A 17746-nucleotide genomic window follows, 5' to 3' on the forward strand; every position below is an offset into this window, starting at 1 on the left:
CTATTAGAACAGTTCAGAATTGGGTTATCCTGTGAACTGTTCCAGGCAGACAATAGTTTCCTGACAATAAATCCACATAAAATACCAAATCATGAAACATTTTACGCATGATAAATGGAAAGTAACAAATTGTGCCAGAAGGTTTCAGATCTCCTCTTGCAGAGAAATGAACCTGTTCCTCATCTATCCATCCAGCTCATAGCTATCACCTAATTATTTATTTCACTCAGTTCTGCAATTTCTTTTGCAAGCACATTTGATTGTAAAACTTTCCTGGATTCATTTTATCTTAGTTTCATAACATGATTTAAGAAAGCCAGTTAGAACTCATTGGGCATGATGTGCATGCCAAGAGCCAAAACAGTAGCATTTAATGCAAAATACCATAATTAGAAACAGATAAGTGAACTAAATCAAAGAAAACAGCTATATGCAATGCTCCCAAGATTCTTCAACTTTCTGCTAATTATGGTAAGCAAGCATGTATGTCTTCAGGAATTTTATTTATATGCAATGAAATCCCTAGAGGCCGGTTCAGTTGTTTTTCTACATGAGAGCTATATTACTTATTATACACACATATTTGCATTAAATTTGATTAAGGAACAATTATTGCTACATTTTTACACTGAAAAAAAAAAACAATATAAAAATGAAGTCACCCATACAAAAATCTGCCAGGTTATAACAGTAATGTAAGATTGTCCCTTCCCCTACCTCTTACTCATGGTCCAGCTGCTATAGATCAATATTCACTTATGAATCCCATTCTGTACAGCCATCTAAGAGCAATCCATTGTTTGAGCTAAGTTCCATGGACAGCCCAGTTCTGTTTACGCAAGCTGCCATTATCTCTTGACTTCATCGTTGAAACATAAGACCAGTAATTCATGAATACAGATTTAGGGCCTGATCCTGCAAATCACTCCCAAAAGGAGGCCCATTAGTTTCACATGAATAAAGTACCTCATACCTAAATGTTTGCAGGACAGGACCCATAGTTTTCAACGTGAGTGTAAGTGCCCCAAAATATAAGAACACAGCAGATGAGTAACTAGAACCGGTTACGTTCCAAAACAAGAATTCCGATCTGAGAGCCACAGTAACGTTATTGTTCCTCTTCACCTTTTTTTTGCATTGGGCAAGCTCAAGACATTTTAAATGTTTTTCCAGTGAGGTATTTTGATCTTAAAATAACATATAAAAATGCCTGGAATTTTTTAAATTATTACTACTAACATCACCACTTTAATATTAACAGAGTTATATTTTATAGCTCTGGTCTTGTACTCTGGTGGGAGTTACAGAATAATAAAAATACGAGTTGGGGACATTACATTTCAGATTCAGACTCCTCATGGATGCAGTAGTCTAGAGCTGCAGGCACTGAGTCACACAGGAGAGGGAATCATAGGAATAATTTAAAGGTGAACTGCACAGGAAATAAAATACAAAACTAATTTTATTTTTATACTGCTCACTTATACATAAAGAAAGCTCCAAAGAGATGGAGTTTTTTCCTACTTCTTTTTACATTAGAAAGTTCTGGGTTTGGCTTGGCTTTTCCTAAAGGGCAGGCTTTGGAAGACCAGATCCATGACCTCAGAAGTAAGTGTTTGAAACCTGAGCGGCAGCTTTTTCAACTTTTTCTCCGTTCTCCTTTCAAGTGGGCAGGGTCCATAGAACCAGAGCTCAGGTTTAAACCTCCAGATGTGAAGTCACATTCCAAGTGAAGTCTTCCAAAGACTGACAGAATTCTCCAGAAGAGAAAATATATGTCAAGACTAGATAGTTACAATATAACCAAAGAAGAACAACAAATTAGGTAATCTTTATACATCATAAAGAAGCAATAAAGAGCACACGCAGGTTTGTTTTGGTTTTTTTGCTTTGCACCTCACTTGTCATGCTGAAAGCTAATGAGGCCCCCTCTTCATGGAATCTCTTTTCCAATATTAGTTTATGGGCCCCCAAATAAACATGCATATGAAGCATTCTGCCTACTTCTTGGCTGTCCTTAGTCTGCTTTTGCTAAAGCAATTCTTTCTTAAAGCTCATATGCAACAATAAAACCTAAAGGTCATAGGTGCAGCACTTCTAATTAAGAGACAATTTCTTAAAAATTGAACTGCAGCCTGATATCTGCTGCATTGTTAGTCTTTTCAGCCCCATATCAGCCAGGACACAATAAAATCCAGATTTCGATCAAAACCACAACTCAGATTTTAGTGTTCATTTATTTCAGAGTCATGCTTTCTATAAATACCTGAGTTATGAATGAAGGATGAGGCAGATCTGTAAGTCCAGATCTTCAGCTAGTGTAAACTGCCATAGCTTTATCCGACTTTGACAGAGCTATTCCAATTTACACCAGCCAGGGATCTGGCCCATTAGAACCCTCTCTAGCATAGGAGGTGCACAAAACTACCATTATTTCTGCCTGAATGATGCTTCCTTTCTCAGCTTGCCACACTAGATCTTGATGGTAAGTGGGAAGAACTTAATTGAATGGCATTTCCAGTACTCAGTAAAAAATACAGCATAAAATGTCCATGTAAGAGGCTGGGTTTATTATGCCATGATGATGCTAAACATTTGTAAAGTTAAAATAAAACAAAGGATTATGTGATGCATTTTAATGGCCTGATTTTTAGAGGTGCTGAGTAGCTGCAACCCACATTGACAGCAATTGGAGCTGTGGGTAATCAGCACTTTAAAAAAAAAAAAACAACCAGGCTTACGTACACAGATTTGTCTCTCATGCTGAAAAACAAACTGAATAGCTGCACAGTTTGGCAACAGCACTTTTGCCTGTCTCTACCAGCTAGCAGGAAAAAGAAACCCTGTGGTATCAAACTTATTTTTGCCACATTTCCTGCACCAATTTTCTATCTAACCATTGAATTGCATTAACAAGACTTGCACACAGCAGCTACTGGTTGTTCCAGATGCTTGTAATGAAACCTTTGGAGATGGGGAAAAAGGTGAGCTAAATGGGTGGCACTGGAGGTGAGATCAGTTATGGTCTACAGTCTTTTATGGGTGAAGTATTTCATTCAGAAAAAGATTCCCCCCCACCCCTTTAAATTTAGGAATTAAAAGAATTTCAAACCTGGCAAACATTTTTTTCTGATGTAACATGGATTACAGGGCATATCTGAGTTTCACATGAGCCTACTTAGAACAGCTACTTTTAAAAGCTATACTCCAAGAATTTTTTTTCAGTTTAGCAACAAAGAGTGCATTCTTGTATTGGATGGACACTGCATATTAGTGCTGGAAAATTTTCCCAGATTTATCAATAATTTTTGCATGCATGCAGTGTAATTTAAGTATCTGACCTCTAACTAAAACATAGTACTTTATAATGGAAGACTCTTTGAATTCCTTTTATTATATCAAGATTTTTTTTAAAATGCTCATGTTGTGAAGGTGAATTGGAAAAGTAAAGAATACTGGCGTAAAGATGTAAATTCCAGGTACTGAGTTTCTTGGAATGAATGCTGAGATGCAACATATGAAATAGGCTAAACTGGAGTTTTTGAACAGGCAACCGGGGTTTTGTCATACTGTACTTTGTCCAACTCCCATTGAAGACAATGTAACTGACTTCAACGGATTATGGACATAACCCTTTTACGATTAGCATTCAGAAATTCTGTGAGGAACAAGAAGTTATTATTATGTTATCATGCCATTACAATGATGTGTCAGAGAAGTTTTTAAAAAATTAATTACATTATTCAGACTATGTCACATCCCCCAGTATGGTTCTGTGTTCTAGAAAAACTGTCAATTAGTTTTTTTGAGGGGTGATCAAATTTCTCCTATCCTATTTACCATTTCAGTCTGCAGTAAGGATGAAGAATGAAGCATGTTTTGTTGAGAACAATTCAAGGGAACTTTTCAAAAGACACTTCCCAGAAACAGCAAAAGGGTTGATAGATATATTGTCTTTTAGGTTTACACAGGCAAAACATAACTCCCACAGGCTGTTGTCGTAGAAGGCAAATGAATAACTGAAAAAGGAAAAAAAAAATCTCCCCACAAAAAAAAGTGGTCTCCAGGGTACAATGAGTGAAACAGTCCAACTTCTCAGCAGTTGGTCTTGTCCGGAAGTGCAGAGTTTCCAGTTAAAAGTTTGATGAAGTTTTAAAAAAAATTTTGGGCAGACAAGTGTGTAAGATGAAGCAGCGTCAGGTTGCTGCCTGCCAAACAATAGATCTGTCTTTGATAAATATAAGACCAGACTGAAATGCAAATATGAACAAGAAACTTCAAAATAGGTTAATGATAAAAGCATGCTAAGAAATACTTCACAATTTCAGGAATGTTTTCAATTGTTCCTATAACATTTCAGACACAGTGCCTGATGCTGCAACACAAACGGTGAGTCACTGCTTATAACTGCAAGTATTCATTATCAGGAAGTGCAATGGGACTTCCCGTGGTATCAGTATCATCAGTAGAGTTTACAAGACTATAATCCATTTTTAACGTTACAGTTTATGGACAAATAGTCCTATTGACTTCGGTCCCAACTCAACAAGGTGCTTGAGCACATCTCTAAACCAATGGGACCACTCACAACCCTAATATTAGGCATGCATTTAAGTCCCTTGCGAAAACAATCCATTAAGTGGGACTGAGTGAGTATGAGTTTCATAACTGGGTCCTATGTCACAATACTTTATAAATTATTTTCAAGTAGTATATTATTATCCATTGTTATTTATTCTTTTTTTTAATTTATGGGACCAATCCTGCAAACACACGAGTATTATTATTTGTTTTACTGTTGCACCTAGAAGCCCTAGTCATGGCCGAAGACCATCATTCTTAGGCACTATACAAACAAAGAACAAGAAACTTTGCTCACATGATTAGACTCAGCTGGTGAAATCCTGACCTCATTAAAGATAGTGGGCATTTTGCCATTGACTTCAACAGGGCCAGGGTTTCAGCCTTTGACTTTCGTGCTGGAAGGATCAGGTCCTATTATTAACTATTATGCCATAAGCATTTTGACCATCTCATCAAGTAAGCAGGAAATAGGTTTTCAACATTTTATTTCCTTGGGGAAAGTAAAAGGAAAACAGATTGTTACTTTCAATCATTAGAAGGAAGAAACCTAACAAGCAGTGAATCCCTGAAAACCCTTGGCTGAATGTAGCCAAATACAAACAAGCAAACAGCTGATAGGGAGGACTAAAGCTTCATTATCAAACCCTAGCAAATGTTATCTAGTGCGTTAGCACTGCATGTAGTTCTGCCAGCTTATCTGAGCACACACTAATGAGAGATATATTAGAACAATAAAATACCAAATAAGGCTCTAATGAGTAAGACAGATCTGATTTATAGAGTTCAGAAAGAACCACCAGCATTACAAAGCTGCAACACAAATCCCAACCCCAGTTCTTTAACTGTTCTGGTCCCAGCTACACTGCAAACAAAAGTTCATGTTCATACACATGCCAGACATGTACAAGCACAGTTAGTCCTAGGACTACCTACTCCCTACCAATTGGGTGGGTAAGTCTGACAATCAGAGAAAGGATGGACTTGTGGTTAAGGCATTGTTCTGGGATTTGGGAGATCTGGTTTCAGTTCCTAGCTCTGCCACAGGCTCCCTTGTGTAACCTTTGGCAAATCTCTCAATGCTTCTATTCCCCACCTACAAATGGGGATAACTATAATTCCTTTCATCCATTTTTCGTCTGTCTTGTCCATTTAGACTGTAAACCCTGCAGGGCAGGTACTGTCTTTCACTGAGTGTCTGTACAGCACTTAGCCTAACAGGACCCCAATATTGTTTGGAGCCTGTCAGTGTTACAGTAAAACAAATAATAAAAAACAACAGCAACAACCACCACCCAATGGTAGTAAATATGCACAAAGAAGAGTACCAAGATTCATCCATACTGCTCGGTGGCCTTATTGAATCAATCACACCTTGAAACCAGAAGTCCATCTCCCTACAACAGTGGTTCTCAAGCCTCTGTTTATGGAGCATAATAGTCTGCAGAAACATTTCCGGGGGTCTGCAGAGTGAAACACAGGGACAGCTGGGATGTCGAAAGAGAAGTCGATCCAGGCACGTATGAAGTGGCATGCAGCATAAATAATTTGGAGAACCACAGCAACATTATAACACCTATTTGTAGGTCCAATTTATTACAATAAAAACAGGTGTTCCTCTTCCTCATTGTTTGCAAGCATTTGAAGGTTTGGAACTGTGGCTGATAAAACTCAGATATGTGGTGCTCCGTTTAGCTGCAGTAAAATAAGCAAACTAAATTCTGGGCTACATAAATAGAAGTAGATAATATAAACAGTAGAAATTATTCCAGCACTGAGGGATGAATTAGATCATATTTGGAGTACTATGCACACTTCTGGTCATCTTACTCTAAGAAGAATTTTACAGACAACATACAACCACAAGGCAGGACCAATGGAAGAAAAGAAATTGCTAGTATGAATTGTTAACCTTGCATTATTTTATATTTATGGCTAAAAATTATTGACTGCAAAATGTTGATTCATAGGCTAGCTTACAAACAATGTGCAAATTCCTGAGCTCTTGACCCCACTTTTACTTAGTCCTTATTCAGGCAAAATACCCACTCAATTCACTCAAAGTGCAACTGAGTAAGAATTATTATTATTTGTATTAACATAGCTCCTAGGAGCCCAATAAAAATGGAGTAAGATGGTCCCAAGCATCTGACACAAAGTTAACTAGTCTCACATAGTATAATAGTCCATGCCTTATTATTACATCCCTAATGAAAGTTTTTTGCCCCACATTTGATCTTTACCAATTCAGAAGTTTGCAGTTTACATATTTTCCCCCAGTACTGTACTTTGTAATATAAAGTGAGGAAATGTCTAAGGAGGATGCATTTTTATAAGATGCTCAAATGGCCATTTAGTGAAAAACTGTTGTGGTGTACAGCTGCTAACAGAAAGGAGATGACGCCAAATGGATATGCTGACATAACATCCAAAAGCATCTGATGTTTCCATTACTTGCTCTCCTCTTAGAAGAGCCAACACAAAATCTGTACACAATACATGAGGGTATTTACGAAATACAGCTGCTTCTTCCTGTTAGGGTGACCACATGTCCCGATTTTATACGGACAGTCCCGATATTTGGGGCTTTTTCTTACATAGGTGCCTATTACCGCCCATCCCGTCCTGATTTTTCACACTTGCTATCTGGTCACCCTACTTCCTGTACTTACCCAGAGACACTGTAGCCATTAACCCTTAGTTGACCAGAAAGCAAAATTCATAAATTAATTATGAGTCAAAGTGGAAAAGCAGCTGTTAAAAATCACAAGACTGTCTGTCAGGTAATAAATAAACTGTAAATAGGACTCACCGTTAGAGAACATGCAAATAACTATCTGGAAAGAATCAATGCTTTCATGTACAGCCCTGCCTGTTGGGAAACAAGCACTTAGAAAGAAGGTGTGTTGGTATAAACTGAGCAATTCACATTAGGCTTAATCCCACAGATCTCATGAAGACATTACCAGGGCAAAATCCCAGTGAAGTCAATGGGAATTTGGCCTGAGTAACAAGTGAGTAAGGATTGCAGAGTTTAGCCCAGCTTCGTGTTTAAAGCAAGAAAAAAGCAGCTGCTTATTCACCAAAGGTGAAATTCAGTTTGTGCAGAGGACCAGAGGGCAAGCCCAAGTCCTGTGCACCACTTACCTCCCGCATAAGCACTTAAGTGGTGCATAGGCTGTGTGTCTGAGCTGTGTAGAGGTGAATTTCAACCAGATTGCATATTTTGTTTGCATTATTGATTTACTGGTATAAATTCACAGCAGACAAAGGGGTGCGGGGGGAGAGAAGAGAGAAGCTAGGGGTTTGGGATTATTTAATACAAAGGGTGAAATAATTTTCTCTGTGTTAAACAGATTTTTAAATAGTGCAAGATTTTTCCAACTTTTTATAATAATAAAAACAGAACCCTAAATTTTCCAAAGCGACTAGTGATTTGGTGCTGCATTTCTTAGTGCTCAACTGGAGTTACCTTAAAACGGGCCTGATTTTCAGAGGGCAGATGGCTCAGCATTTTCTGAAAAACAAGGCCCTTTAAAGGTTTGTCTACACTGCTTCTCAAAACCCATCACAGTGAATCTCAGAGGCTCAGTCTTCAGACTTGGACTCATGCTATGGTGTTCAAAACAGCTGTGTAGACAGTCTGGCTCAGGCTAGAGTGAGGCTCTGGAACCCATTCCCCTCCCCAGCTTCAGAGCCCAAGCTCCAACCTGAGCCCAAATGCATACACAGCAGTTTTTAGTGCCATAGCACGAGCCGGAGTCTGTAGACCCAAGCTCTGAGAAAGCAGCTAACACTGCTGGTCCGCCTCCATTTGTAAAGGCAAGAAGAGCTGCTTCTCCCAGGAATCCCTCTAACTGGCAGCCTTTGCAGATCTATACATAATGGGACTCTGCCAGTGATACACTGACTATTTGATGCAACAATAACGGACACTCCTCCTACAAGGAGAAATAACATGGTCAGTTTTAACACAATCAAAAGAGCCTAGGAGCATCTGGAGGGAGCAGGGGGGATGTAAATTTCAGACCCCACTGACAGCATTTTATTGTAATTACTTTTATTGACGAGAAAACAAAATAATATAATGATTTAAATTGTTTTGTGTGCTTTTATCCTTGCAGGCTGACATTAAATCACTCTGAAATATCTTATTTCCCTTGGTTATTTGCAATCAACCCCATTTATTACTGAATAAAAAATGTCAGGGCAATGGCATATAATGACATGTACATATTTGTGTGTATTGGGGCACTGGGCCTGGGGAGGTGGTGGCGGTTGGGAGGATTTATGCAGCTATCCAGCAAAGGATGGTTGTGTGGATAAGGCACTGGACTGGGGCTCAGGAGATTTGAATTCTATTTCCAGTTCTATCATGAGTGACTTGGGAAGTCACATAGGGCCTGGTCTGAAATCCACTGAAGTCAATGGAAGTGCTCCCATTGACTTCAGTGAGCTCTGGATCAGGTCCTTACTCTTTCTGTGCCTCAGTGAAATAAGGATAGTAATTCTCAACTTCATATGGTGTTGTGAGGATAAACTCCTAAATGTCTGAGGCACTCAGTCACTACAGGGTTAAGGCTATAAAATTAGATCAGTTGTAGGTTTTTATTTAACACTGGGACTGGTGAGGGCAGGAGATGGTAGAAGCATTTTGCACTTTCAATGGGATTCAATGCAACCCAGGAGCAGACATATAACAAGCTCAAGCACCTGCAGGAAGCATCTATAGAGGCAAATGCAAAGAAGAACCCCACAGCACAAAAGAAAGAGACAGCAGCAGAGCACAGGATGTGAATAAAGCCCTAATGCAAACAAACCCTTTCCGGATGTGGGCTGAAGATTTACAGAAGATGCACTATTTAAAAAAACCCAGAGCTAATTGTGAGGAGTCAGGAACCACTCCTCAGTGAAGGTTAAAGTTGAGTTTCCATTATAAGACTCTGACACTTCCCCTCAAATCCTCATAAAAAAGTCAACTTTCCTGCACAATGTGAACTGTTGAATAGCATTTCTGTAGTCTCTGCATTGAGGAACACGGTGCTGACAGCTCACAAACTCCAGTTTCTCCTGTTAGAAGCTGACGGCAAACATTATCTTATGACAAATTGATCATTATCTAGGATGTAACTATGTGGCTTTCCTGCCTCCCTACTTTGGACCTTATTCTGCCAGGTGTTGAGCACCTTCTGCAAAGTGCTGATTGCCCTCAGCTGCTATGCAAGTCAGTGAGAGGCAAGGGTGCTCAGCACCTCATGCAACTGGGCCCTAAGCGCTTCCTCTTTGAAAAGTGATGCTATAAAATGTTACATATAAAAACAGGCCCTTAAGAAAAGCAGACGGGCATTTTTTATTGTACAAAATCTGCAAAGGCACCGCTGGGTACCACGCCATCCCCATAAAGATGTCAGTTCATTAGTGATTATAGCACTAAAGAAAAGGAACAAACAACAGAGCGATTCCTTATATGTATGCTGGCTGGACTGCTCATATGACGACTCATTTCCCCAAATGGTCAAAAAATTAAATGACCGCATGGTGGTTTTTGAAAGAGAACTACAGCAAACTCCTTCATCCTATTGCCATCAAAACTCAGCTGCAACCCACAGTGTCACCTACAAGTTTTTCTCAGTGTTAACAGCATCATGTTAGTCCATTTTGAGGATCTCCAAACCAGGTCCCTATAACTGGACTTACTGCAAAGTTTAAGTTTCGTAACCTGAGCTCACTAAGCCAAAAAGCTGAACTGGCAAAACCTTTCACAGGAGAGACACACTTTATGCCAAACTGCAAGTGTGAGTGCACACCGAAATACTGTGTCTGCACACAGCTAATGTTTATAATTTAAAGCCTGACTGTGAATGCAGAAGGGGAGGTAAGTGCAAGGAGCCTAACCCACACTTTGTCTGCATGCGCAGAAGCTGGCCACAACTGCAGATCTCCTGATCACAGGGCGTGGTCCCTGCTACTGCCACCAAAACAGGGGCAGGAAATGAACAAAGCTCTCACCCTGCCACTTGACCCCCGGCACCAGATGCTTCCCCCTCTTAAGTGGCACAGTGAGGATGCTTCCCTTGTGCATTGGCAACCACTTGAGCCTCTCTGAGGCACAATGCTTCCCGGAGCTCCTCTTGGGTGCATTGAGTAGCTATCATTGTTGTATAAGGATGTAGTTGCAGAGACCAAAGATGATCCTTCTTTTAGAAAGGTGGGGTTCTGGACTCCAGGGGACACACCAGACTGTGGCTTTTACAGAATCTCTCGTAGCTGTATGATGTAGTGTTTAAATAAAAATCATTTAGTTGTAAAGTACAAACTCTCCATGCCTTAATAAAAAGGCTAACACATTGGAATGGTGCATCTCAGCACTATCTCCAAGGGGACCAAGGCATATTGGGTAGAGTCTGGTCTGTAATATTTACACTTTGCAGTCAATTGATCCTACTTCTTGCCCTTCCTTTAGTTCCCGAGAAGTCTGTCTTTAAACACAACTGAAGCAAAGCAGCCACTTGAGACGCTGTTCATTAGAGGGCCTAACATCAGCTGCAAACTCTGATTGCAGCTCTAGGAAGAGCCTATATAAAACGCATGCTCTAGCTCCACCATCACCTGACCCCACTCCCAATAAGGTTTGCAGAGTCCTTTTAGGTGTTGATCACTAGCCACCCGACTGCAGGATTTCCTGCTGCATTTGTCAAAGCTGGTTATTGTCTAAGGATTAAGAGGTGGGGGCTGATCAGAGATGCAGAGATTTCCATAGCCTCCTCTTGTTCTCAAATCACAGGATGCATCAGTGAATCACAGCTTAAAAACAAACAACAACAACTTGCAAATATAATTGAGATGCACTGCAGAATTTTAATTCCATTTCTCTGCAAAGGCTGATGCAAAAATAGCCTGTACTGTCTCCTCATGTTAGCAGGTACAGGCTAAAGCAACAGAGGCGTTTATCTCAAGCCCCAGAAATGAGGGCAACTAATCACGTTGCTTGGGAGCACCCTTTTCAGCCAGCAGACTGAACATCACTGGCACCAAATGAAGCGAGATTGTCTGTTTTCCTGGCCAGAAAGTTTTTGGGAGTGAAACTGTGGTAGCCAAGTTATGAAAGGCAAACGAAATTAGAGACACTGTAATAAAAGAAGGGCAGAAAATTATCTCATTGCATCACTTGAGACTGAACAGTTTTTGTATCTCTCTGCCACAAGTTAGCTAAAGCTACCCCCAACTGCAGTTCTTGGTTAAACAATATCCTATTTTGCACTTAGGAGTTACGTAAGGGCAGACCCAGTCACACGGGCAGGGTGAAGTAAAGGAAGGCCATTATTCACAGCCTGACATGGATAAATCCAGTTTAACACATGCACTTAGAAAACACTGTCCTCTCTGTTTAGCAATATTATTGCACATTCAATTCGTTTTGATAACCCCTTCCTTCTACATCTACCATGCTGCTGACAGCATAATTGGGGATTTGACAGATGCCTTCTGCAGGGAGCAGTGGACACTCATTGACATCCCTCCCAATAGATCTTGCCTTTCTATTTATTTATTTATAGCCTTCAAATACATCTATTTATTGCACTCTGCTTCATTTTGCAATAAGTTTAATTTACAAAATGTGATAATATGGTAGCCAAATTCTAGTTTATAAGTTTAATTTACAAAATATGATAATATGGTAGCAAATCTCTCCCTCCTTTCTTCCCCATTTCTCTCTTCATTTTACAGGGAAGGAAAATAAAGTTTGCCTTCCAGAAATTGCCTCACATTGTCTTATGCACCATTAATATGTGAATTAGTTATGGTCATAGAGAGGAAATCAGTGTTAGAGCCGGGATTAGAACTCAGGAGTACCTGTTTCCTATCCCCATACTTAGATAACAAGGTCATGTCTGGGCTTGATCTCAGTCTTGCATAAAATCTTGGAGGTGAAGGGGGGTTCCTAATTTTATAACTAGAAAATGAATTCTAGGATTTATTTTTAATAGATAAAGCACAGATAATCTCCTTCTAGCACAGAATGTGCATGAAGCATTACATTTTTGACATGCTAGGATATACTGTCACCTGAAAAATACTGTGACAAATCCAGAAAAGTGATAAGGGATTAAATTTGCATGATGAATTTACAATTAATAGCAAATGATAAAATCACAGGGGCCTTTTCTTCTTTGATATGCCAGAATGCTTTGGGGAAATTTTCTGGGCTTATTGTACATTTTGTTGTGCTGCTCCTAACATACGGAGACCGGATGGTATCTACCTACCTCCCAACTTCCATAATGCTGAATGTGCCAGGGATGTTCTAACATCCCATTGATTTCAGGGACATATTAGCGTATGACAGCTTCCCAGCTTCCCAGCATGAAATTAACTGGGAGTGGCATGCAGCAGACTTCCCAATGTGCAAAAACTGCACTGTAAGGGCTTGGCTACACTTGCGAATTACAGCACAGTAAAGGAGCCCCGGGCGCACTAGCTCACTACCTGTCCACACTGGCAAGGCACATAGAGCGCTCTGACTCCACGGCTACAGCGTGGCTGGTACTCCACCTCAGCAAGTGGAATAACATTTCCTGCGCCCCTGCTGGAGTGCCGCAGCACCAGTGTAAACGAGGTGTTGCATTACTGCGCTCTGACCAGCCTCCAGAAACGTCCCATAATCCCCTTAAGTCAAGTGGCCACACCTGTCATTGTTTCTGAATTGCTACAGGAATGCGGATAAGCTCTTTGAAAGCTCCGTTTCTGACAGCCGGCTGCTTATCTGCTCCGAGACAAAGCAAGCCATTAGTTTGGAATGCTGTGTGTGAAAGAGAGAGGCAGGGAGGAGGGGGTCTGCTGCTGTCTGAACTTACAAGAGAGCATGCTGCCATGCTCTCAGCACCCCCAAAAACCCGCTCTCCCCCCCCACATACACAAAACACACTCCCTGTCACACTCCAGCCCACCTGCCCCATTTGAAAAGCACGTTGCAGCCACTTGCATGCTGGTATAGCTGCCCATAATGCACTGCTCCCAATGCCGCTGCAAGTGCTGCAAATGTGGCCACGCCAGTGCGCTTGAAGCTGTCAGTGTGGACAGACAGCAGTGCTTTCCCTACTGCGATCTCCAAAGGCTGGTTTAACTGAAAGCGCTCTACATCTACAAGTGTAGCCATGCCCGTATATGTAACTCTTTCGGTATAAATCAATACTCACTTGAAATTTAACAGCTTTAAGAAATCCCCAGAAATTAATTAATTAAGAAATTAACTGCTTGAGGGCTAAGCAGAAAACATGCCTCTAACACTACAGTTTTAACTTCATGCAGGAGGTGACAAACCTTTTCTCTGCTAAGAGTTCAGTGACAATACATCATTTGTGGCCTGATTTTCCAGAGGTGCTGACTTCTGTTGGTGCCCTCCACCTCTGGAAGCCAGGGCATTAGATTTTAAATCAACTACATATTGGCTTGCTTCAAAATGCTGGTTATTTTTGGCCCACATGGACTAAACTGTGCCATGCAAGACAAAATTGCCCTTACTAATTTTAGCAATCTAAAAAAAAAATCTCATACTTCTGCATCTTCCAAACAGATGTACAGTTCCATCAAGAATAGAAGTGATTTAGATAAGACATCTTCCTCCATGTTGCTTTCTTAAATTATAGCAACATCACTGAACTAGATGTATAAACATACTGCATCCTCCTGCATGTACAATTGTGAACGTGGCTAAGGGACGACTTCACATTTCAGGCCCTGATTGCAAAACACTGATACACATTTAAAGTTAAGCGTCTGTTTAAGTTCTTTGCTGAATAGGGGCCAACATGCAAAAGCTACAAATAATGTTATAACTTGATGCCAACTGTGATCCAGCAGCATGTTGCTAATCATTGGCATACAACACTGGATTCCAAATTTTATGTGGGGTTTAGACTAAATACATTATAATGTACTCTATGGGATGATAAACCTGATGTTACAGACAGGGTTGGCCCTAAATATTAGCCCAGTCCTACAATCCCTACTCACATAAGACATCCCATTGTCTCTAATATGGATGAGGGTTGAAGGCTCAGGCTCCATCTTAGTACACTGACAACAACGACAAGAGATATCATTTTAGAGCACGCATGTGGCCGATAACATAGAGTCACAATGCTTCTCATTAAGCAAACAAGGTAGCAAATATGGATAACTGCATTAGAACATCATGTATTAAATATCTTTAGTGTATTAATATCATTGATGCATCTAAAAAGAAAAGAAGAAAGAATTCCCTGCATTTGATTGCACTAATAAACCAGAAAAAGCCCCCCCAAAACAATACATACTATGAGGCATCTATCTGGATGAAGTGGTGCTAATCAGTGTCAAGCAAGACCTGCAAGCAGGGCCGGCTCCAGGCACCAGCTTTCCAAGGCGACAATTAGAATGGGGCGGCAGTCCATGCCCTGCAGCGGCAATTCAGCGGCAGCTCCGCTGCTTTTCCTGCCGTGGCAGCTTTTGGGCAGCAGCTTCGCCGCTCTTGGCGCGGCGGCAATTTGGCGGCGACTGCTTGGGGCGGCAAAATTGCTAGAGCCGCCCCTACCTGCAAGGATACTTTACAATATGAAAATCTTTTCTGCTATACAGCAAGTCTGTGTGTATCATGAATAACCACCCTGTCTTTGCTGGGATGCAGTCTTGCACTAACACTTCACTGTCACCAGTGGGATGTTAGGACATCTCTGCTATATTCAGTAGCCTGGAAAGCAGGGAGTTGTGTTCTGCCTGCATCACACAGCAACAGTCAACATGTAAATTATCGTCATCACCAGTCATCCTTGGAAAATTACTATAACCCTGATTCTGCCACCCTTGCTCATGGTGAGTAGAAAGGACAGCAGAATTGGGCCTTTATTTGTGAATTTCAATGGGCCCCCTTGCAGAGTAAGGCACAGAACTTGGCTCTTAATTAATACTGTGCTTTAATAGCCATTCTGCTGATTATTTCTATTTTATAAAGGGGGGAAAGTCAACAATTATACTGGTTTGCCTTTGAACAAATCATTTAGGTGACCTGAAAAATATTCTGGTCCCTGCCCCTTTGATGCTTACAGTACCGTGCTTTCAGTCCCAAGCACTAGCAGAGTTTGCCCATGCACTTGCCATTGGTAAATCCTCAACACTCAGCCTCTATGGGTTAAATTACTTTTGATGGACAGCTAAGATTAGCACACAAAGTATCGCCATCCTTGGCTTTGCTGCTGCAAGATCAATATTTAATAATAGTGAAGTCCAAATCTTTCTCTATCTAGTTGTTCTAGAGGTTGAAACCTGGGTGAGCTACGCTGCTGACTGGGAGTTACGAGTTTCTGAGTGGAGCCCAGATCCTCGGCTGCTAGCCAGTGAGGACTGATTTTGAGTTGGGGCAAGATCCTCATCTGATATAAACTGAGTTAACCCCACTGACTTTAATGGAGCCATGCCCATTTATACCTGCTGAGAATGGAGCCCTCACTTTTTTGGGCAAATGGAGGTGCCCCACTACAGAGAATCCCTTGTTTAGGCCAAGCTATGGACTGACAGAGTTAAGATGACACGGTGGGTGAAGTAATATCTTTATTGAACCAACTTCTGTTGGTGAGCGAGACAAGCTTTCAAACCTTGTTTCTCTAATATCCTGGGACCGACGTGCTGCAACAACACTGCATACAGTTAAGATGGTCAATTCTGGAGTACATATGTTATTAGTGGGACTGAAGGAGCGACCATTCTAACATATGTATTTACAAATGGAGTGCCTTGCCACCTGGCTTACCTTTTCAACATCTGCTTTCGTAACGTTGATGTCAGCATCCATTTTCTCAAAATACTGCTGTGCTCTATCGGCTTCCTTGCAATCACGTTCAAACCGCCTTTTACTCTGAAAAGGAAAAATGAGCCCATCAGATACCGGAGAGAAACACGATTTGAAATTCAACCAAGTAAGCAACACTCGCTAATTTCATTTTCTGTAATCACTGTCAAGAGTTTTTGAGAACAGCTCATTTACATCTGCATACATTTCCACACTAAACTGCAAAAGTTATTGGAAAGAAAATATTTGCTCTGATCTTCAGACAGATTGGCTCTGATGGTAACGCCAGTCTTGATGTCCCATTAGTCTCTCAGCCTCTTTCCATATTCCCCCTACACATGGAACACCTTCTTGCTCTGATCTGCCAAATCACTATCCTCTCTACATTTAAACCCCTCGCTTTTTCTGTGAAGGCCACAATAAATGAGCCAATACTATCTTTGTTATTTTATGTGTGCACATATGACTGAACAACTAAGGTGTGTACATGCATAAGCTGAGTATCCATGGATAACACTCACCTTTTCTTACACAGTCCCCTCCTGACAGTTTCTCACCTTCCCTCATTGTGTCATTTCTATTATTGAGGTCCAGATTCTGCTATACGGATGGCACTTAAAGGGCACTATTTTATATCTTTATATCTTGACTTTTAGAGTCAAGTTTTCAAATCATGTTCTTTTGGATTTCAGATGTTCTCCTCAAACCATATCATAATCTCTTTTCAAACACAATGTTTAGAAAGATCTCTATGAAGACAGTGTCAATATAGCTATAACATCACTTCTGAAAATGTTTCCACTTACTGCTTCAAGCTGTTTCCAGAAAGTTTCAATGTTTTGTTGTGCCTTTCTGCCATCATGAAAGTGCTGTGGAAAAAAAGCCAAAATATTATAAACAAAAGAAACAACAAACAATTACATTAGAGGAGATATAGAAAAACAAAAAAAAATCTTGCATCTATTCTGTGACTCTACCAAGCCACACAGGTGTACGATAGCTATTTTATGTCTCAGCAGGCCATGGATTTACATCGGTAACAATTAAAGAGGTTTCATAGACAAGGTATTATTAATCCCTTTAGCAATTCTACCTCGCATTGTTCACTGTAACCCTTAATTATTGGTTTCCCATTCAACCATCCCCACACTACTCCCATCTGAACAAGATCTCTTTAAATACCAATTGAACACTGCCTCTGAATTAAAATTTTTCTCCATGTGACACTTGCCCAGCCATCTTCACGATACAGAATCATCCTCCTTGACTGGCACATTCTGGTATTGATACTGGTCCTTTATTAACTGATTTTCATTCACATACAATATGAGCATGTTCTTC

The 17746-nt window shown here is 40.5% G+C and overlaps 1 protein-coding gene across 23 annotated transcripts in view; it reads right to left on the reverse strand.

Annotated features, from left to right (window-relative positions):
• FNBP1 (formin binding protein 1) overlaps positions 1-17746 on the reverse strand; it is a 162190-nt gene that overhangs the window by 44974 nt on the left and 99470 nt on the right. For all 23 annotated transcript variants that reach the window (XM_077835577.1, XM_077835597.1, XM_077835584.1 and 20 more), the window contains 2 exons: positions 17212-17274; positions 16367-16471 (listed from right to left, as the gene is read on the reverse strand). In XM_077835577.1, coding sequence (XP_077691703.1) covers positions 16367-16471; positions 17212-17274 — 168 coding nt within the window. The remainder of the gene's footprint in view (positions 1-16366; positions 16472-17211; positions 17275-17746) is intronic.

This window comes from Eretmochelys imbricata, chromosome 16 (assembly GCF_965152235.1).
Source record: "Eretmochelys imbricata isolate rEreImb1 chromosome 16, rEreImb1.hap1, whole genome shotgun sequence".
NCBI lineage: Eukaryota > Metazoa > Chordata > Testudines > Cheloniidae > Eretmochelys > Eretmochelys imbricata.